The sequence below is a fragment of the Folsomia candida genome, unplaced genomic scaffold (assembly GCF_002217175.1).
Source record: "Folsomia candida strain VU population unplaced genomic scaffold, ASM221717v1 Fcan01_Sc040, whole genome shotgun sequence".
NCBI lineage: Eukaryota > Metazoa > Arthropoda > Collembola > Entomobryomorpha > Isotomidae > Folsomia > Folsomia candida.
The window spans coordinates 714,305-736,808 of NW_019091232.1; the positions used below are offsets into that span (position 1 = coordinate 714,305).

At 35.9% G+C, this 22,504-nt stretch overlaps 2 protein-coding genes across 8 annotated transcripts; one reads left to right on the forward strand and one right to left on the reverse strand.

Moving 5' to 3' along the window:
- Positions 1-102: 102 nt before the first annotated feature.
- LOC110861311 lies at positions 103-9,399 on the reverse strand. The gene is made up of 17 exons (XM_022110416.2): positions 9,245-9,399; positions 8,818-9,111; positions 7,672-8,502; positions 7,474-7,589; positions 7,239-7,364; positions 6,998-7,165; positions 6,660-6,921; positions 5,419-6,171; positions 5,248-5,353; positions 3,524-3,735; positions 3,208-3,449; positions 2,256-2,826; positions 1,577-1,741; positions 1,305-1,486; positions 1,094-1,230; positions 764-885; positions 103-696 (listed from the first exon to the last, which is right to left on the reverse strand). Exons 2-17 carry the CDS (start codon positions 9,067-9,069, stop codon positions 277-279), a joined length of 4,665 nt encoding a protein of 1,554 aa, XP_021966108.2. The 5' UTR covers positions 9,070-9,111; positions 9,245-9,399; the 3' UTR covers positions 103-276.
- Positions 9,400-14,667: 5,268 nt separating this feature from the next.
- On the forward strand, positions 14,668-22,257 carry LOC110861346 (synaptogyrin). Of its 7 annotated transcripts, XM_022110455.2 has the most exons (10): positions 14,833-15,219; positions 15,410-15,657; positions 15,733-15,970; positions 16,055-16,132; positions 16,256-16,317; positions 16,404-16,475; positions 16,772-16,828; positions 16,900-16,948; positions 17,021-17,537; positions 21,883-22,257. In XM_022110455.2, the coding sequence occupies exons 2-9, from the start codon at positions 15,550-15,552 to the stop codon at positions 17,053-17,055; spliced, it is 699 nt and encodes a 232-aa protein (XP_021966147.1). In that variant the 5' UTR covers positions 14,833-15,219; positions 15,410-15,549; the 3' UTR covers positions 17,056-17,537; positions 21,883-22,257. The 7 variants fall into 7 exon arrangements, with proteins under 7 accessions (XP_035700523.1, XP_035700518.1, XP_035700521.1 ...); XM_035844630.1 differs by having other exon boundaries at positions 14,668-15,219; positions 15,410-15,970; positions 17,021-17,132; XM_035844625.1 differs by having other exon boundaries at positions 14,671-15,219; positions 15,410-15,970.
- Positions 22,258-22,504: the final 247 nt, after the last annotated feature.

The following is a 22,504-nucleotide window of genomic DNA, read 5'->3' on the forward strand; positions in this document are numbered from 1 at the left end:
CATAATTAAGCATAAATTGTTAATACTTTCATGTTCATGAGTGCATGCATTGAATCGATTTCAATTTTGCAGAGGATTAGCTATTTTCATGGTGGAAACAAATTACTTAAAAATTTAGAATCTTATTTTAATTAATTGTAGTCGTTACTTAATTGTAATCGCTTTTTTGAAAAACAATATAAACCGTTACAACCATGCTTCGATTATAGGAAATTTATAATAAATATTACAATTTAATTAATTATTAACGGGGGTTTATCATCATACCATCACTTATTATTTACGGTTGTGAAAAATTATCTTATTCTTTTGACCATTAGCTTGAGGCGGGTCGTCTTCTACGACAATGACTTCTGGAGACTTATCCTTCTCTGGGGCAGGAACATCATCCTTCAGCTTTTCAGAATTTGTACCGTTCTTTGTCTTTGACTTTTCAACAATGACTTCTTTCTTGTCTTTTTTGGGACTTTTACTAATATTTTCCTTCTTCTTTGGCGAGTCTGACTTATCGTTGGTGGTAGAATCGCTTTTGTCGGCAGGTTCGATAACTTTTATTTCTTCAGAAGTATCCATTTCTTCTGGTTCGTCATTGTTTTGCTTGTCATCGGGTTTATGTTTTTCGATAGGTTCGATTGCATGCATGACTCGAAAGACTAAACTTATCCGTTCTCCTTCAACTTTGGGGTCTTTTGGAATCTAAAACGAATAAATGATTTGATGAATGAAATATCTACAAAATAGTTTACATTATAAAAAACATTACTTGATGAGACCAGTCTATTTGACAAGCTCCTTCCATAATGAGCAAACTGCCAGGGAATAACGGAAACCGGATGAAATTGTGTTGAACTCCACGCCTTTTCATTTCAAACAATCGTAACGAGCCTGAAATTAATTAATTATAATTATTATCAAGCATAAGCGGTCAAAAGCTCGTAATCATCAATAAAATCAAGTAAAAATCTCCTCAAATAGTACCGTCCAAACATAGTTAAATAATTAATTAGCTCCATCATAATAGCTTGCAATTTTATCCAATAATTTACACATTATGGAAATCAACTTGAGTAATATTTAGAATTTTCGGTATTACCCAAGGAAATCGTAGCCACTGGAGGATTCGCCCCGTACGCTGGATGGATATCGCCATGCCATGGATGCGAATCATGTCCCGTTCGATACAAGTTGAGAAAACAAGAGTTAAATTCATGCTGAGTGATTTGGTTAATTCTAAAGTAAAGAATAAAACGTCACATTACTAACCAATAATTAATGCATAATTAATTAACTAATGAACGCCATGCCTATGAAGCAAATCTAAAATCTCGGGAGGCCAGTCTTCATTCTTTTTGAATTCCAATCCTCTATCAGCCCACTCGCAGGGACCGAGCCAGGACAGCAAACGCGGCACGTAACGCCACTGCCCCCAAACGACGCGCTGCTTCTGATGCCACTTGACGGAACGACGGACAGACTTGAACATTTTCTATTTAAAGAAAAAACAAGAGTTCGAAATACAATTAAAAAATTGAGCATGATAAATAACTAATTCTGATAAATAAAAGTAATAATTTGCCTGTTGTCCCAAATCTTTGAGGAAATGTGGCCAATAGCGAAGCACAGAAAAACCAGCTTTCGTTTCACTAAGGCACAATTCTCCGCCCTCTTTGATAAACCAGTCGGGGACGTTGATGCAGGGAGACGTGCTCGGAACTGTGACGGCGGATAGGCGTTGAGGTGCCTGCATGAGAAATAGCGGTTTATTAGTAAAAATTCCACTAACACTCGACGTATCCTCTCCAATTTTGAGCAAATTAGTGTCAATCAATCACAAAAATTAGTATGCAATTTGCAAAAAGAAACGATCTCTTAAGATGTGTGTATAATAGTTATATACATTTAGGTTTAGTTGCTTCGTAAATCATACCAATTGTGTCATGAATTAGAAAAAGGATTGGTGGACATATTAATAAAGGATTACTTGACTTGTTTCCCAATGGGAACGTTTTGCAGAGATATTTGCATCCGAAGAGGAGAAAACGCACCCTAAAGACAAACTTTACACTTTGCAAATTTACTGCGCGTTTTCTCCTCTTCGGATGCAACTATCTCTGCAAAAACGTGCCCATTGTGAGATCTGACGCAAATTTCATCCTAATTCAATTTGTGATTAACACCAGTTTGCCCCAAATTGGACAGCATACGATGGGAGACCTCCATTCTAACCGAAGTATTATAGTTAGTTAGCTAGCTACCTCAAGCTCAATTATTTCAGGCCCCTTAACCCCCGGAATACTAGTGGCGCTTGCAACTGGCACGCTCGTATACATCGTAGCGCTTTTGGGTTGTACGATATAAAGTGGACCAATCTCTTCCGATTCTGCTTTCCTCTTCCTCGACTTTCCATCATCCTTATCCTTAATTTCCTCCGGGTAACCTTTCGACTCCAACTGTTCGTACTCCTTTTGCGCCATGTACTCCGCCAATTTGTAGTCGGGGTGCTTCGAGGAATATCCGTAGCTGCTAAGATTGAGTTCTTCCGGAGGCGCAACTTTTTTAAAGGTTCCTGGATCTTCAGAATTCATCTCCTCAACTGGAAGAGGAGGTTGATCAACTATGGTGTCCACGACGGGTTCGAATTCGATCGGGATGGGGGTTTGAGTCTCGTTAGCGGGGACCCATTCTGGGACAGGGAATCGGGACATGTGCGGATTTACGGATCCAATTCGTAACCTCATTTCCTCCTCTTTCCTCCGCATTTCTTCAGTCTCTCGTTTTCTGACGACTTCTTGGAGTTGAATTACTTGTTGGAGAGTGTCCAAATATCTGTGTGCATGTACAGTTGAAATTGAAAAATCCGCAACACTTACTCTAAGATTTTGACCAAATTAGGGTCAATAGACCACAAATTTAATTAGTATGAAACTCGCGAAAGACGGGATCTCCCAATGGGCACGTTTGGCAGAGATATTTGCATCCGAAGAGGAGAAAACGCTTCCTAAAATCGACAAATTTTAACATTTTCCAAATTTACTGTGCGTTTTGTCTTCTTCGAATGCAAATATCTCTGCCAAACGTGTCCATTTGGAGACCGGGTCTTCTGGTAATTTCACATTAATTTTAATTAAATTTATGATCGATTGAAGCTAATTTGCTCAAAATCGGATCGCATACGCTGGGAGATTTTTATGTTAATTGTATTGTCACCTTCGTATTTCTCCATGTTCTTGCAAAAATAACAACTTTTTCTTCAAGAAAATGAGCTTCTGGTCGTCCGAAAACTCTTTGCACGCGATGGCAAGTTCCAGCGCGGCGAGGGCGGCCTTCTTGTCGTCGGGGTACTTTTCATAGCAGATTTCATATACGTACGAATATATGCGAGGATTTCCGCGATCTTTTTTTATCGCATTTCTCAAAATTCTAAGCGCTTTGTCTGGCAATTTCATTTCCTGTGAGTGTAAAATATTTGATTTAATTAATTACTTCATGAGTTAATGTCAATTAATTAATTTGATATGATTACCTTGTGAAGAAATCTGGCATACTTCATGCTGAACATGGAAAACTCGTGCTTGCTTTTCGCCGCAGCGGAGAGATATTTTTCGTACCGTTTGCAAACCTCGGGATGCTTCTTGGAACGTCGTTCAACTTCCAGAGTGAACAATTTTGCTTCCAAATGATTAGGAAACCATTCCTCTACATGATTTAGCAGTTCCAAAGCTTGCCTAACATTGCCTGAATGGTGTCACGTTAATCAAAGAAGGGTAAAACACAATTGCATAATTAACCTTCATTTACATACCCCTAAAGATATATGCATAATTAATTATCTAATTAACAATCCGCGCAATGATTGACGTCCTCACATAAATAATTGGGCGCTTTTTATATCAAATTTTACCGTACCTTGAATTTTTCTAATTTAAACGATACAAGAAAAACGGTTTTAACGTAGGATTCGATGACTAATCACCAAAATCGTCAAAATCGTCAAAATCAACACATTTTTAATAATTTAAAATTCCGAACGACATATTTGTAGTTAGTGAGTTGCTTAATGGAATGGGGGTAAGGTTTTTAAGCCAGTTTCGACGAGCTTCAATTTTTCTGGAGGCTTCTTAAACTTGAAATATCCACCTTCAAATAGTGTCAAAATTTGGAGTGTACATTTTTAGCCCGAGTCAGGGCTTATGGAACCGTCATGTCCGTCCGTCTGTCTGTCCGGCACGATAGAGCCAAAACGGCTGAACCGATTGACCTGAAATTTTTACCATACACATATTGGACAAAGTTAGGAAACGAGTTCGAAGATGGGCGTGATCGGTCCAGTGGTTGACCGGTGGGGGTCATCGGAGTGGGTGGGGTACTATGTACCAAAATTTCAAAATTGTTGTAGAGAGCTGAAATTTGGTACAGAGGTTGCTAATGGCTCCTAATAGATAAAAATGACTTCCAGTTGGAAAAATTTTCATCTTGAGTGACCCTATCGGGTGACCCATACCGATTTTTCAAAACCATCATATCCAACTGAAATTTGGTGGAGAGGTTGCTTATGGGTTTTAATGAAAGAATATGAGATGATATTGGTAAAATTTTTATCTGGAGCGACCCTATGGGGTGATCCATACCGATTTTTAGAAATTGCTTTAAAAAGTTGAAATCCGGCACAATTATACTTAATGGCTTCTAATTAAAGAATATGAAGTTAAAAGTGAGCAAAGTGCAACCAGAGTGACCCTATGGGGTGACCCATACTGATTTTTAAAAATCGTTATATTGAGCTGAAATTTGATATGGAGGCTGAAAAAGTGAAAACCACTGCTGGGTAGCACATGCATACAGCTTAGAACTTCAGGATGTTAAAGAAGCCCACTGGTCATGGTGGTCAAGGCACATGATTTGTAACTAATTCAAAAATTTGGTACCAAATGGTAGAAACTATCTAATAAACTTTTAACCATCCACAACGCGGAAGTTGGTGATATTATGTCGGTCAATTCGGAAAAAAAATTAGAAGCGGGCTCTGACTTATTGAGTCAGGGACTATGCCCCTGACTCGGGCTATATGGAGTCTGCACTGTAGGTTTTTTAAATTGGGAACGACCTGCTCTAAAAATCCGTGGTCCAGAATTTTAAAATAAATTCCCAGATCGGAGAAACGATTAAAAAGGTGTTAATTTTGACGATTTTGCCGATGAGTCATTGAGCCCTACGATAAACTGGTCTGACGACCACCATCCAGCTTACCCAATTCTTCCTCAAAAGCTGCCCACTGCAAACGAATTGCAGGTTTTTTAGGGCAGTGGACAATACAGGCACGTTTGTAAACATCACGCACAGCTTCTTGCCAAACCTGGGAGAGGCCAAAATTTATTTAAAAAATGATCCACAATTTTTAAGGAATTTTTATTGTCTCACATATTTCGCTGGAGGAAACTCTGGAACACTGAGAAGCGTTGTAAAACCTGGAGTTGAAGTATCGTTGTTAAGATCGAGATCTTGTTCTCCAGATTTGACTGGCGCTATCATTGACACGAACGTGCCCGTAACGCCAATCAACTTTGGAGACACAAGTTCAGTTCGAAGTTCTTCCGTGGCCGCAATGTAGCCCACGCTGGTAACCTTTTCCCCATAGCACTGCGCCAGGTCGAAGAATCGGTCGGATATTTTCGACAAATCGTCCGTATTTGCACCAACCACTTGCGTTATCACAGGAGTCAACACTTTAAAAACGGAGTGGTCTTGTTTAAGTTCCTCTAAAGCTACCGAGTTCACGAGGTGTTTCACTGTCGAGTAAATTTCTAACTTTTCTGCCTCTTCTTGTTGCTCGATTTTGGAAATTATTTCACTAATCGTGCCGCGAACGTCGTCAATTCGGTGTTCTTCTTCTTCGGTTTCTTGTTTGGACCCGATTTCTAGGTTTTCCTGGTTTCGGAGAAAATGAATGGATAAGTCAGCATTGCTGTTGGGCCGCTTTTTGTGATAGTGCTCCAAATAGTGGGCATATTTACACCAAAAGTTTTCATACAGAGCGCACGATATGACACAGCGTTCAAATAGTAACACTATCCTGTCGTGATTTGCTTCGTGGATTTCAAAGTTGAGATATTCTTCCCAGTTGCGGAGTTGGTATTTGTCCAAGGGTTTAGTGTGGAAGTAAGGGCGTCGAATCTGGTATAAATATTTGAGTCAAATTAATTAGGATTAAATTCGAGTTATCGTCAAATTTTAAATGAGATAAAATGCATGAGTTAACCAGTTAACGTATGACTCGATGACTGCCAAAATCGTTAAAATCAACTATTTTTCAATCATTTCTCTGCTCTGGGAATTTATTTTAAAATTCTGGACGACAAATTTGTAGTCAGTAAGTTGATTAATAGAATGACGGCGAGTTTTTAAGCTAGTTTCGACGAGCTCCAATTTTTCTAAAGGCTTTATAAGCTTGAGATCTCCTCCTTCAAAAAGTGTCAAAATCTGGAGTATGTCTTATTTATCTTTATAAAATTGGCAACGACCTGCTCAACATATTTGTCATCCAGAATTTTAAAATAAATTCCCAGAGCGGAGAAATGATTAAAAATGTATTAATTTTGACAATTGTGGCGGTGAGTCACCGAGTCCTACGTTAATTTTCAGCATAAAACCGGATTTCGTACCCTGTCTTCAAAAACCCATCGCTTATCGGCTTCCTCTTCACATTTGGCGTGGACTTTAGTCATTTTGTCTAAAATTTTAGTCTTGACATAATCCATAAGTCGGTCCTCTGGTTTGGACGGTTTTCTAATTTCACCAGGTTCATATTCTGGTTCCTCTTTGTACTTATACTCGAGTAACTTGCATCCTTTTTTGCGAAGATGTTCGAATTGATCTTTCATAAGAAAATCGCGAGGATGATGGTCACGCACTAAAACTTGGAAGCTGTTTTGAGTAGTTAAAATTAATTAGCAAATTACTAACTAATGGTTAATTAACATTATGTTCTTTAATTTATTACTTGTCCCAATGTCGATTGAAAAGTCGGGTCGGGACTTGAAGAAGTCTTCCATACAAGTTAAAAACCAGTCGCAACTTTTTGTTTTCCGTTTCAAAATTGAGGTAATCTTCCCATAAAGCGTCGCTTCGAAACTCCATCCCACAAGTATTGAGGGCACGTTCGTATTCGCTGTGTAAGGAATTTTTTAAATAGATTACAAATTTGAACATTTAGTTAATTAATTGTTATTTAATTTGCTCACTCTCGAAGTAAATCTTTAAAGTGTGCATCATGAATGTTGACTTCTCCAAAGAGTTTGATGTATGAGATCCACAAATCGACGGAAAGTGGGATAAATTCCAGCCCTCGTTCTAGGATCGTTAGAGCTCTGGAAAATTGGTAATTATTTTATGAAGACAATACATTTTACACATTTACTTAAGGAACAATTAAGGAGAATTAAATACTTTTTGCGAAAAACGGTGTTATTTATTTACCTTCCATAATAATTGAATCGTTTCTCCATATCCGAATATCTTTTCCAGTACCCAAAACAGTACGAAAACAGGGGAAGGAACGCGCTATAAACTTTCCGGCAGGTTGCAATGTTATTCTGTCAAAATGGAAATATACAAATTGAGGCACAATTAACTAACCAGACTTTTTAAGTAATAACAATTAATTAAAACACGTACTTTACTCTCTGCATAATGAATCAAATAAATCCATCGATTAAAATCATGCGGATCATCCTTCACAAATTCCCAATACTGTTCCAACGTTGTATCCCCCGTTATCCCTAAGTCTTCCGCCACCCTGGAGGGGACAACTTCCATGGGGAGCGGGTCATAAATTTCGGCCTCATTCTCCACCACTTCTCCCGGCCCGACAACCACGGTGCTGATGGCTTTCGCCTTTTTCGCCTTGTCCAACGCGTCCGCGGCGGCTTGCGCTTGTCGGGCACGAATTTGCGCCATCCGTGCCAATTGAATGATGGTTTGTTCGCCAGGGTCGGAATTAGAGTTGGAATTTTCATCTAGCGCTATGGGCAAGCCGAATTCGAGCCTTTGATCGTTATACGGATTGCTATCCTTGCTGTAATAGTATTGCGTGAATGTTTTATAAAAGTCGCGAACCCCGCTGGTGAGATTGGTGGGGGTGGGAGCGACTGGGGGTTGCTGGTTGTCGTCATTCTCGTCAGTTTTCTGCTCATCTGCTTTATCTTGTTCTTTAGGCTTATCAGGTTGTTCGTTTGGATTAGGAATTCCCAAGCTGGCGTAAAACTCGTCGGCTTGAGGATCCTCTTCGATGACGACCGGTTCTGAGGAATCTTGTTCGGCCTTCTTCTGCTCCACTTCGCTGCGGTCTTCGACAACGTCACATCTTCGGAATGGGGCGTCTTTAGCGCCTCCGATGGATCGCACCAATTCGCCGACGGTCATTTCTTCAATTTCTTCATCGTTTAATGGGGCGTCGGTCCCACTGCGGTCTTTGCTGAGTTCGGAGGCTGAATATACGCCTCCGTTCTGAAAATGTGGAGTTAATAAAGAGTTTATCGTGTCTCTCTCATCCATAATTTTCAAAAATTAATGTAGGACTTGATTTCTTATCACCAAAATCGTAAACATTAGCACAGTTTTAACCGTGATTTCTCTGCTCTGGGAATTTATTTTAAGCAGGTTGTCCCCAATTTAAAAAAATATACCCTCCAGATTTTGACACTTTTTGAAGGAGGAGATCTCAAGTTTAAGAAGCCTTCAGAAAAATTGGAACTTATCGAAACTGGGTCAAAAAACTCGACCATTTTGGTAATCATTAATTAAATTTTATATTATCCTCACAATTTCTCGAACCATAAGAACGTCTGGGTCAGCTTCGACCTCTTCCGCTTTACTTTGCGCATTGTCCACCGCCTTTTGCGCCACAGAATGGGGGATTCCATACCCATAACTTCCCGACGCGAGGACAAGGGGTTGTTCTTGACCTCCGACGGTCGTCAGAAGTCCAGATTCTTCGGAGGGGTGGACAAAACAACTTTTCAAGTGGAGAATCCCTTGATCCGCGAGTAACGGTTTTTGTCGGCGTTTCCCCATTGGTAAATTAATCCCCCTCTAACATAACCCCCTTCTCTAGATCTAAAACAGAAAAAATAAGGTCAGTAATTAAATAAATGTCCAATTTTTAATAGTTATTCATTCAACTTTCACATTCAAATTGTGAATTGCTATTAAGTTTAATTGTAAATGAAGAATAAATAAATTTGTAAACCTTTATAGCTTGATGATCCTTAATTTCTTATAACATTCCTATTGAATTTTTAGAATTGTTCAAACATTAAACTTTAATTTTTCAAAAAAAAATAACGAAATTCCCGTTACTAAACTTTGTGATTTGACTTTTTGTTTTGAAAATGAGATCCCACAATTCTCATATTCTCACTTCGTACTCGTAGCATGCAAACTTTTTCAGTAAAACTTTTACGTCCATAAGTTTAATTTGGCAAAAATTGCATTGTTTTTATGATAAAAGATAATATGGTGGACGGTTTTAATTTTAAATATTTTTGGAAATATTTTTTTTTACAAAATTGGATAAAACTATCATTTTATTTCTTGACTAATTTTATATTTCATTGATTTACATAACACATAATGTGGATGATGATTGAAAACAATTTTACTATTTGAGAAATATTATTTTTTTTTACAAAACTGGATAAAAATTCATCATTCTTGACCAATTTAGCATTTTATGGGTTTAATACATACATATTTGAACTTTTTCAGATCTACGTACGTAAACTTCTACGTCCATAAGTTTAATTTTGCAAAAATGGCATGTTATCTATTACGACGGAAGATAATGCGGAGGATGTTTCAAAATAATTTTACACGATTTTGGAAATATTTCTTTCTTACAAAATTGAATTAAAAAATATGAATTTATTTTCTTGACCAATTTAGCATTTTATGGGTTTAATTCATCTTTGCGTGGTTTGAATTTTGAATGGAATAGATTAGTCAGTCGCCGTAGGAAAATATTACAATTAGTTAACACAGATGTAAATTAGTGGATCAATTTGATGACGTATTCAAATTCAATTATTACACACTGTAAATAAACATTTATATAAAAATTTGAGGAGATTATTGCTCTCGGAAACTTCCCATGTGCATATTCTGCATAAAAGTGGAGACATTTTCTAAAATAACCTCCAATCCTGCTTCGTATGGAATAGTTTAGTGAGTCGCCGTAAGAAAATGTTACAATTATTGATTTGGAAATGATTAAGCGTGATGGATTTGATTTGAATTTCAGCCCGCTCGCAATGTTAATCAAATGGGCACGTGGTTTTGAGTTTTGGGCAGAAATTCCATCACGCTTAATTATTTTCAGTATAATAGTTAACAGCAATGTAAATTAGTAGATCAATTGTGCTTGGTTTATTTAGTCGCCGTAAGAAAAAACATTATAATTGGTTAATAAATCTACGCAAATTGAAGATCCAACAAACGACTTGGACTAATTCATGTATTGCACAAATTATGAATAAATAAAATTTCGAAATTATTCCTTTCGGAAACTTGCCATGTACTAAAGTGGAAAAAATTCCCTAAAGAAAACCTCTAATTGGCCGTGGTATGGAATAGTTTAGTCGCCGTAAGAAAAAATTACAATTAGTTAATAGCCATGTAAATTAATAGATTAATTTGACGACTTGTCCAATTCCAATTAAATTATTGTGCAATATTATATTTATAAAAATTCGAGATTATTGCTCTCGGAAATTTGCCATATACATATTTTGCATAAAAGTGGAGAAATTTTCTAAAATAACCTCCAATCCTTCTTCGTATGGAATAGTTTAGTGAGTCGCCATAAGAAAAAAAATATAATTAGTTAACAGCAATGTAAATTAGTAGATCAATTTGATAGGATTTTGTAATTCAATTATTACAAATATTATGTAAATAAAATTTCGAAATTATTCCTCTCGGGAACTTACATAAAGCTTTCCAAAATAAAACCTCCAATTGGTATTTAGCCCTCGTAAGAAAAGAAAATACAATTAGTTAATATGCATAAAAATTAGTAGATCAACTTGATCAGTAGGTGATGTATTCAAATTCAATTATTGCATCCTATTATCTATAAAAATTTGAGATAATAGCTCTCGGAAACTTTCCATAGACATTTTCCAAAAGAATCTTCATTCAACCCCCAATTGTGCTTGATTATGGAATAGTTTAGATAGTTTAGACGCCTTGAAGATTGATTATGGAATAGTTTAGACGCCGTGAAGAAAAAAACCTGCAATAATTTAATACCCACGTAAACTAGTAGATCAATTAGCCTTCTTCCAATTCAAGTATTGCAGAAATTATGAATAAAGAAAATTTCAAAAGATTCCTTTCGGAAACTCGTTACAAAAGTGGAAAACCTCAAATTTTGCGTGGTTTGGAATAGTTTACCATAGACCATACTTGTTCGCTTTCATTCATGTGACTGATTATGATAGAGAATGATGGTGAATGAAAATGAATTTCTTATGATTTGAATGAAAATGAGTGAAAGAATCCTTCATTTCGGGTGAATGTCTGTGAATAAAAGGATTTTTCACTAATTTCATTTTTCACCCTATGCTTAATACATGGAGTAAGAAATGAAGTCAGATGAAGTGAAATGAATTTTAACAAAAATGACTGAATGTGAATGAAAATCTTCAGTCAGAAATCAACGTGACTGACTTTTGAATGAAAACTAAATTTTTGAACAGGTATGGTTTAGACGCCGTAAGAAAAAAAATCATAATTAGTTAACAGAAACGTAAATTAGTAGATCATTTTGGACTATTTATTCCAATTTAATTATTTCATAATATTATGTATATGCAAATTTGAAATTATTCCTCCCCGGAGCTTGCCATGTTCATATTTTGCATAAAAGTGGATACATTTTCCAAAAAACTCCAATTTAAATTCTGCATAGTGCATAGTATGAAATAGTTTAGCAAAAAAAAGTTACAATTAGTTAATACCCAAGAAAATTAGTAGATTTGAGTGTGCAATAACAGTGTGCAATAACAGTGTGCTGATAACAGTGTGCAATAATTGAGTTACCTATAGGTAACTCAATTATTGCACACTGTTATCTAAAAAAAATTCGAAATTGTTTCTCTCGGAAACTTGCCACTTAAACTTACATATTTAGCATAAAAGTGGAGAAATTTTCTAAAATAACCTCCAATTCTGCTTCGTAAGGAAGAGTTTAGACGCCGTAAAGATAAAAAGTACAATTAGTTAATAGCCACCTAAAATAAGTAGATTAGCCGGAAGTTGTCTTTTGTAATTCAAAAATTATGTAAAACATAAATTATTAAATTATTAAAAATATTTTATTTTGCAAAAATTATGCATAAATAAAATATTTCGACTTTATTCCTCAAATTTCATAAAAAAACTCAATTTGTGCGTGGTATTGAATAGTTTAGACGCCGTAAGCAAAAAATTACAATTAGTTAATAACTATGTAAATTAGTAGATCCATTTTACTAGGAATTCCAATTCAATTATTGCATAATTCCACCCTATGTAAATATATACAAAATTTGAGATTATTTCCCTCAGGAATTTGCAATGTTCATAATATGTATAGAAGAAGTTGAAAAATGTATTAAAATCACACCTGACAAGTTTTTTTTCAGTTAATTACAACGTGTGCACACATTCATCTACATTTCTTTTCTACTTTGTTCATGCATTAATTTCCATGCAATTTCATTTTTTCGCATCTCCCTATTTTAAAAGGGTCCCAATGTCCCATTTACACAACTGATCATAATTTAATCCCTTTTGCGACCATAATTAATAGTTTTTTTTAGAATAGTTTTTCTCATGATGAAACCCAAGTTTACAGAAAAAAACATCTTGTCTTAAGAGAGACGCAAGCTTATTAAATAGTTGACTATAAAAGCTGCCAGGGCATTTGTGATTGACTCAGAATCCATAAAATTTCTAAATTTTTTTTAAATTTTAAAGCAATCTTCTTAATGTGTATTGTAACTTCCGGAAAAATCGAGTCCTTGTGTATATCGACAGCTGGAAATTTTCATACTTCTAGAATTTTTCACCTCAATAAATCAATAAACTTACTTAAACAGCAAAATTTCATCTAAATTGGTGTTTAACAATACTTTATTCTCAATATTTCGAAAATCGACGTCAAACCTTGACTTTGTGGTTATGAAATTTTAAAATGATGTTAACATTGTATTATCGACATTACTTCCGGCAAAATTGAGTACTTATCGACATCGAAATACTTTATTATTATGAAAAAAGAAGTATTCCTGTACAAAAACATGCACCTATTAAATTATGATCAGTTAAAAATTCTCCTTTTTAATAGCGTCCCTATTTAATCATTTCATCTCATCATTTACCAAACTTGTTGAACATTTCGCCATCATGACCTTGACTCATGCACACTTTCTAAAAATACTTCGGCCACCACACAAGCCGACAAAGTAAGAGAAAAACTTGTCAAAATTTTCAATTTGTTAAGTAGTCCCACCACCACCACGACATTGTGCAATGCTTTCTCTTGTGCCAATAAATGTCACTCAATTTGATGATTATTTGATGTCCCTAAAAGACGAGAAAGAACAGAACATACGGTCTGGAACATTGCGGGACAAGCAGTGGCCGCGGACAGGGGGACAATGTCCCCACGGTTGTTCGATGTCGGCATCATCTCCCCAGGTTATATGAACCCCAACCTGCAATGGGAATGTCCCCACGGCTTCCGCGGCCCCTGTGGACAGGACAAGATGAGGAGGAGGAGGAGGACAAAACCCGAACCAGACCAACGTGAAGGTGGTTGGTGAAAGTAAATTTTCGGGGTTTCCTTCCGTCCGGAAAGAGGAGAGAGGAGTCGATTCACTCGCTAACGAGTAACGAGTGAAAAGAGCAGGGCTGGGCAAAATATAAAGTATTTTGAGCTCCTTTCTTATCAAGGTTTGCGTTTTTAGGGGTGTTACACCCAGAAAAAGACGAAAATCTACCTGGAGAAAGCAGCAGTGGTATAAAAATACGGGTTTTATGAAAAAATTAACTTTTTATCGTCGTCAAAATGCATTATTTTCACGATTAAATAAAATCAAGTATTTTAACTAAATTTCTTCACAAAACCTTTTCGTTTGATCGTTGCATTCTGGATGAAAATTCTCGGCCCGTATTCTTCCAGGGTTTGGATTTCCACAGGCTGTTACACCCACAAAAAGATGAAAATTTTGCGTGGAGAAGGCAACAATCGCACGAAAATACAGGTTTTGTGAAGAAATTAGCTTTTCATCGGTTGTCGGTGTCAAAACGTTTTCACAATTTTTAAAAAAAATGCAGTATTTTGACGCCGAAAGAAATATAATTTTGTCACGAAATATATTTCCGTACGTCACGCAGATTGTTGTCTTTCTCCCTGGGTGTGTCCCCCCCCCCAGAAATCCAAACCCTGCGAAAAACGAGCTCAAAATACTACACGTTTTTCCCCAGCCCTGCTCAAAAGAGAGTCTGTCTAGCTAAAAAGTTCACATATCAGGGTTATCTTTATCTGTTATCTTTCCTTAAATTCTGACATCGATAGTTAATTTCTTCACAAAACTCGGGTATTTTCGTGCGTTAGAGTGCGTTAAATGTGGGTGTACCAGAAATCCAAACCCTGTAGAAAACTGAGCTCAATCAAAGTACCGTATTTTGACCCAGCTTTTTGCCCACCTCTGCCGAAAATTCTGCTAAAAAGGAAAGCCCACCAACTTTGTATGTATGTATCCACTAACTAAAGGGGAGAGAAAGTTGAGTGAAAGTACCAAGTTTTGGGTGGTGGTACTGTTCTGTTGGATTTTGGATATATAGACGACTCTCTCTCCCATATGAAAAGAGATCCTTCCTAACTTGCTGCTGCCTGCCTCTGGATGAGCGGAGGATATGGGTCAAGGGTGTGTGTTCTTTACTCTTCTTGTGCTACATAGAGTTCCGACTGCTTTGAAGTAAGTATACGATACCAACGAACCAAGTAAGTAAAAGGCAAGGAAGGAAGAAGACAGATCAGCTTTTAATATAGCACACAAAGAGGAAAAAGGTAGTTGGTTCGTGGAGCGGTGACGGTGAACAATTGCAGGAATTTTTTGCAAATTTTGGTTTTTGCAAAATCGGGAAGATTAAAGAAGGGAAGTTTACGAAATTAAGGTAAAAGTAAAATTTTTAACCGGAAATGTGATGAGTTTTGTCCATTTTAATTATCAATCATCTGTGGCAATCCATCTATAATTTTCTTTAATTGTACCGAATTGGACAGAATTTAGTTGGGACGTTCAATTATGTCAAATTAATTAATTAATATTTGCCTAATGAATTTTCGTTGTTTTTTGCATTGCAGAAACTTTGTGAGTCATCAATTATTGTACGAGTTACCTGATTTTCATATCACTACATAATTCTATTCCGGAAGTGAAGCTATTTATTTCCACTATTATTTCCTCGGAGGAAAAGTAAATAATCCCCAATTTCCAATCCAAAATGATGATGGACGGCGGCGGTGCATTCGGTGGAGCCAAGGCGGGCGCGGCCTTTGACCCGGTCACATTTGCGAAGAAACCCCCCGTCATTTTGAGAGGGCTGTGTCTCGTGAGTTTTCACAAATTAAATTATTTCATATTCATAAATCAGAAACATTTCAAAATTATTTTATTTTATTCCCAGCTCTTCGCCATCATCGTATTCGGCTGCATTTCCTCCGAAGGTTGGCGATACGACCGGACAAAACGAAGGGAAACCTGTCTCTTCAATGACGACGGGAACGCTTGCAATTTTGGCGTGGGGATCGGTGTTATCGCCTTCCTCGCCGCGATCGGCTTTCTCGCTGGCGAATATCTCTTTGAACAGATGTCCTCCGTGAAAACGAGGAAGCATTATGTCCTCGGAGATTTGGCATTTTCTGGTGAGTGAGAGATCAATTCTAAAAATTGCGACAGACATCCAACATATGTTGAGAAATTTGTTTGTGTCCTTGGTCAATACTTAGGACTTTGGGCATTCCTCTACTTTGTCGCATTCTGCTACCTGTCAAACGAATGGAGTAAATCGGACGACCCACCTGGAGGTAAATACAACCACAGCCAGACAGATTACAGATTAGGAGCGGATTCCATTTCACTCCTCACTTTGATGTGTATTTTTATCATTTTTATCGATCCATAATCTTTTACTTATGATTTCGTGACAGGTGTCGGAGTTGGAAATGTCAAAGCTGCCATTGCGTTCTCCTTCTTCTCCATTTTCTCATGGGTACTTACTGCGAAAAGTTTCGCCATTTTGGATGCAATGAAATCGTATCGATGTCATCAAAATTAATAAATTTTCCATTGTCCTAGGCTGGATGTGGATTCTTTGCTTACACGAGATTCCGCCAAGGTGCAGAACAAGCGTTCGCTCCAGCATATGAGGTGCGATGTCAATTAAACAATTTCAATTTCTACTAAAAATTTAGTGTTTTTGACAAGTAACCACTTGCAAGATAGTGGTTTCTTGCAGCTATTTTGACCTGCACGAAATGCACAGCGCAAGAAATTACGCCCCGCAGCTATATTTCATACAGCGCGTGGCTGGATGGCGCATATTTATGGCACTTTCTCCAAGTTTCTTGCACCTTGCATTTATTGCAATTCTTGTTTTTGCACTTCAAGAAATGTAGCAAACGAAACACTCGAAAAGTTTTTGATTTCCTACTATTTTAATTCAGGTCGATTCTGGAGCGATGCCAGGCGCCACGGCGTACTCGTCTTATCCTGGCGGACAGGTAAAATTATCAAGATATCCTTCAAATTCTACAACACAGATGAATTTTACCTCCTTCCTTTTTTTCTACAGGACATGGGCCCCGGGGGATACTCCGAGCCACCCTTCAACACTGGGAGAGGTACTTATTTAACAAATAACGATATTATTTTACCCTCCTTTTATAATACTTATCATGCTTTTTTCTCTCCAGGTGGTGGAATGGAATATGCCACACCAACCTATTAAACTCTGTCTGTAGACAAGATAACCAATGAACAACGCATCTTATCAACTTCAAGATAACCACTTTGAGTCAAACGAAGGTAAAAAAATGAATTTCCACACCACACCACACCTGACAAACTAACTCTTCTAGTCTCCCAACCAACTACTGTATACCGTGTCAAATCAAGTCAGGTTTTCAACCCTCATTCATTCATAATCAATAATAATATACAAAACCAAGCAGAAATTGGGGGACGCAGTCAGTCTTAAAAGAAATCAAATTGAGGGAAGAATTACTTAATAAGCACACACAATAATAATACAAATACCGGAAAAGTATTCAATTTACTGACTTCCAGCAAGAAATTCTCGCCCTTCCAACGAATATTTAAGTATAAAGAACAAACGGGAACTGAAAATTTGGAAGCGATATTATAGCCTAGCCACACCTGGTCGGTTAACTGGAAAATATTATTAAATGTTCATTAAACTAAATATACAAGGTAGTTAGTTAATTAGTCATTTAGCAGAAAATGGGTGTGAAAGAATGTGTATTACCCCAAAAAACAGTCATTCCTCGCAAGTACTTGATACAACGCAAACGATGATCTCGTTAAACATCTTCGTCTTCTTCTTCAACTTTCCTTTCGGTAGAATATTACAGTGGCCGCGGAAGCTGTGGGGACATCTGGGGACGTTAACATTGTAGGATATGGGAGGGAGGGGTTTATATAAGATGGGCAGATGATGCGGACATCGAATAACCGTGGGGACATTGTCCCTCTGTCCCCACGCTTCCGCGGGCACTGTTGACAAAGGTGGTTTTACACTTATGCATTACTAACTTGCGCCATAGTTAAACCATAACATTGGCGCAAGTCTGTAAAAACTCGTAGTACATATAAACCCACCTTCTTTTCTATTTAAAACTCGAAATTATCAATCACTTTCACTCTTTCTTCCGAGTTAAATATGTAAATTAGAATTTGCAAATGCGGGCTGAATGCAATTAAAAGTTAATTAACTTTAACAATCTCAAAACCAAACAACAAATCAATTTCGATCTGGTCACGGACAAATAGAAAACAAAAATAGTTACGAATCTCAAAAATTAATTAATAAATACATACATGCACCGTTTACGACTTAACAAAATTACGTCACTAATTAACTAATTACTAATTAGCATACCACAATTAACTACATAAATACATATTAGAAATATTGTGTGATTTCTCAACTAAAAATGAATCAATCTATCATCTCATCTGTCTCAATTCTAAATAAAATTGCATGCCACATACATAAATATATTTTATTCTGCATGATTAAACTAAGGATTAATTCGTTTAATTGTAATTAATCAATCACGGTTAACTTTATTAGTGAGCTTATCCGAGCTGTTAAAAAAGCCATCATATTAAAAAAAATACGTTCCTTTTACTTACGTAATAATTCCACACAATAATTTCGAAATTTCGAAAATAATTCCACAATAATTTCCAAACCAGCCAATACAGAAAACTTTGCAATATTATTAAACCTCATAAACCAATCAATACATATTTACCGTCAATAATTAATTTACAATTAATCAAATAATTTACATATTAATTACTAATTAAGAAAATAATACTTACCAATAATTAAACTAACTTTAATCATAATTAATTAGCATAAAAAAGCAGCAAGCAATTCAAAAGCAGCCAGCGAAAACTAACCAAGCAAACCTCGACCTGTACAGTCAACGCGAAAAAAATCAGCACCGGTAAAAAATTGTCTACCATTTAAGAAATAATTAAGTCTAATTAAAATTAATTAACCTAATAATTCGTGATAACTTATCACCGATAACACAAAAATTACTATTATCATTTTCAATCCATCGGGTACTTAAGGGAGAATTGGATGACGCCATTCCTTACACCCCTGGGCAACAGTAGACTCTCCTTGCCCCATAAACATACATGCAAAATACAAAAAATGGCTTTAATTGCAATCAACTCATTCATTTTTGAAAATAATTTAATTTTGATTGGTGTTTTGAAAACCTAATTTTCAGCGTCACAAACAAGTCGATTTCAAATTTCAAATTTTTCAAATTTGACAGAGGTACACCTTCGTATCTGTGTCAAATTTGAACATTTTAAAATTTGAAATCGACTTGTTTGTGAAGCTGAAAATTACATTTTTAAAACATTAATCAAAATTAAAATTAATTCAAAAATGAATGAGTTGATTGCAATTTAATCTGTTTTTTATCATTTTTTTCCCAAAAATGGGGCAAAATGGTACGCCACGAAGCGTGGTAAATGTGGTTGTCTTCGCTGTTTTTTCCCATCACAACCAAATCTTCATCATCAACTAATCAAGCTTATCACCGAGTTACTCTCCACAAGCTTATCATCTCTCTCCACCAGCTTACCGAGTGGCAAGCTGGTGGAGACACTAAAACCACAAACCGGTAAGAAAGTCTTATCTTGTCACGAAGCAGTGACCACGAACCACGACCCGACTTCCGTTCGTCAAAGAAGTTTTACTCTTTGTTCACATCTGGTAAAGAACATTTATAAATTTCAAGTCAGGAATTTAATAATATTTGAATTACTATATAAGATTGAAGTGTGACGATGGCCGTCCCTGCAAAATTCCTGGTAACCCAGCTCTCTGATGAGAACTATAATTCTTATTTGTGCGAGAAAATTCAAGAAAAATGGGACATTTTAGAGGTGGGTCATCATATTCATCAAGAAGTCATCAAGAAATTTTTAACGAATATTCGTTTGATAAACCGGTGGAGAGTAGCTTGGTTGATAAACAGATAAGCACGAGAAACTCAGGATTTTTTGAATTTCGCGGTGGAAGGGTCCACTTTTTGTAGGGGTGTGGGGCATTGTGTTACATGAACAGTTTAACATTGTGCAAAAGGCCCCTTAAAAAAGTCGAAGCCAAGTCAGAAGAAAATAGTTTTTTAACAAAAACAAATAGCCAAAAAAGTTGTGAAATTCGGGCAAAGCAAATTATAAAAAATTGCGATTTTATTGTAATCCTAGGGCTAAAAATAGCGTAAAAAAACTAGAGATGACCAGTTATTTAACAAGGAAAAACACAAAAAGTTGTGACTAATAAAAATGAATCCTGTGTCCGTAGCAAATAATAGAGGAACACCTAGAGAGACTTATTAGAAAGGGAGACCATAAATAAATAAATAAATAATAATAAATCCATAAGAATGAATAAAATACAAAAAAATAAAAGCCAATATTACTTTATTTTTGTGTGGGAAATATGATAAATAAATGTTTAATTGTGATTAACTACATAATTACATAATTCTCACAAGGGTGGTCTCCCAGATGGTGCTCTCCGATTTTGGACAAATTGTTGTTAATCGATCACAAATTTAATTAAGATGAAATTTACAAAAGACGCCATCTCCCAATGGACACGTTTGGCAGAGATATTTGCATCCCAAGAGGAAAAAACGTGCAGTAAATTTTGAAAAGTATAAAATTTTTCAACTTTATGAAGCGTTTTCTCCTCTTCGGATGCAAATATCTCTGCCAAACGTGCCCATTGGGAGATCGCATCTTTTGCAAATTTTATCCTAACTAAATTTCCCATCGATTCACACTAATTTGCTCAAAATCGGAGAGCACCCGCTGGGAGACCTCCATTCTCAGTAATTAAAATATTACCGAGAAAAAAAAATATAAGTTTTTTCCGTGGTGTGGTCATAAATATTACGTGGTAAAAAAATGTAATCCGAGTCAACCTTTCTTTCCCAATTTTATTTACATACATACCATTTTGCAAAATATTTCGCAAATGTTGCTCTATTTTTGACGGGTTAATTATGCATGGACAATTTATTATCTCATTTTCTTTCTCCCCCTTTCCCCATGAATATAAATGAGTAGAAACTTGTACGCTGAACCACAATAATTAGAAAGAGTAGTCCTATTATTATTACAAACTTACCTACAAAAAATTACTGGTATTCATAAATAAATTTACATAAAAAAATATATATATACAAAGTTTTGGGCAGAGTTTGTTGGGTGGAAATTGGAGCTAAATATGTCTGTACTTATGAAAAAAAAGTATGAAATGTAATATGTGCAAGTAAATCAATGATATTAAATAATTGATTTATTATTCTGTTCACGTCCCTCTTTTATGCGTGGTCGTGGTCTGTGTAAAATAATGTACTTATGGAAATATGTACGGCAGGGTTGGGCAAAATACTGGGTTAAAATGTACCGTATTTTGAGCTGTGTTTTTCCCAGGGTTTGGATTTCCGGGGGGTGGCACACCCACAAAAAACGAAAATCTACGTAGAGAATCAACGGTCAGTCGAAAATACAGGTTTTTTAATGAAGGAATTGACGTTTTGTCCCTGTAAAAATAATGTATTTTTACCAAAGAGAAAGTTAATTTCTTTACAAAACCTGTAATTTAGATCAAGTGTTGTATTATTTTAATGCAACAGCTGTACACAAATTTGCACTTTTTTCAAGAAATTAACTGTTAGCAAAATTTAATTGTTTTCGCGATTTTCTAGAAATAAAATATGTTGCAGTAAAATGCATCGGAAATTCACGATTTTTTAAAAATTATGTATCTTGACACCGTTAATTTCTTCACAAAACCTGCATTTTCGTACGATTGTTGCCTTCTCCACGTAGATTTTCGTCTTTTTGTCGGTGTAACACCCCCGGAAATCGAAACCCTGGCAAGAATCGAGCTCAAAACACTGTAAACTTCGACGCAGTATTTTGCCCACCCCTTATTTTTTTCTGGTCTTGTGCACTTGTGATTTTTTCCCTTATTTTTCGTATACAAAAGTACTTATCTAGGATAAAAATACACATATACACAATTTTACTTGAACAGTATCGACTTTTTTTATGTATGTATGTAAATATCTACATACGCACGCAAGCACAAAAGAAGAAAAATATTTAATTATGTTACTAATTAATTTCGCGAAATTGGATTTATGTATGTCGTAAATAAATTGCATGCTTTTTCGTTATTTGATCGATCAAAGAATTATACGAATTGTTATTTTACGTTATAAAAATACGGATGACTTGATGAGTTTAGTTTTTACCTGGACACTAAAAAAAGTCGATGATAAGATAAATTCCGATATGATATTGTATGTATTCATTATTAATCCGTGAGTGCAATAAAGTACGTACTTTGATGAAAAAGAGAGAGGTTTTGCAAGCTATATTCTTCATTTTTGCGGGTATGTTTGGTCTATTGTTTTGGATTTTATGTGCAAAATGTTGCGAAAAATAATTTGCGAGAAATTGGTGAATTTCGCAGTCGATAATGATTAAATTTGATTTGTCATTTACTAACAGTACTTAAACAGATTTATAGAATTTATTGATACAGGTTTTGAAAATAAATAATAGCAAAAACTTTAAGCAAGACAAATTCAATACAAAATTATTTT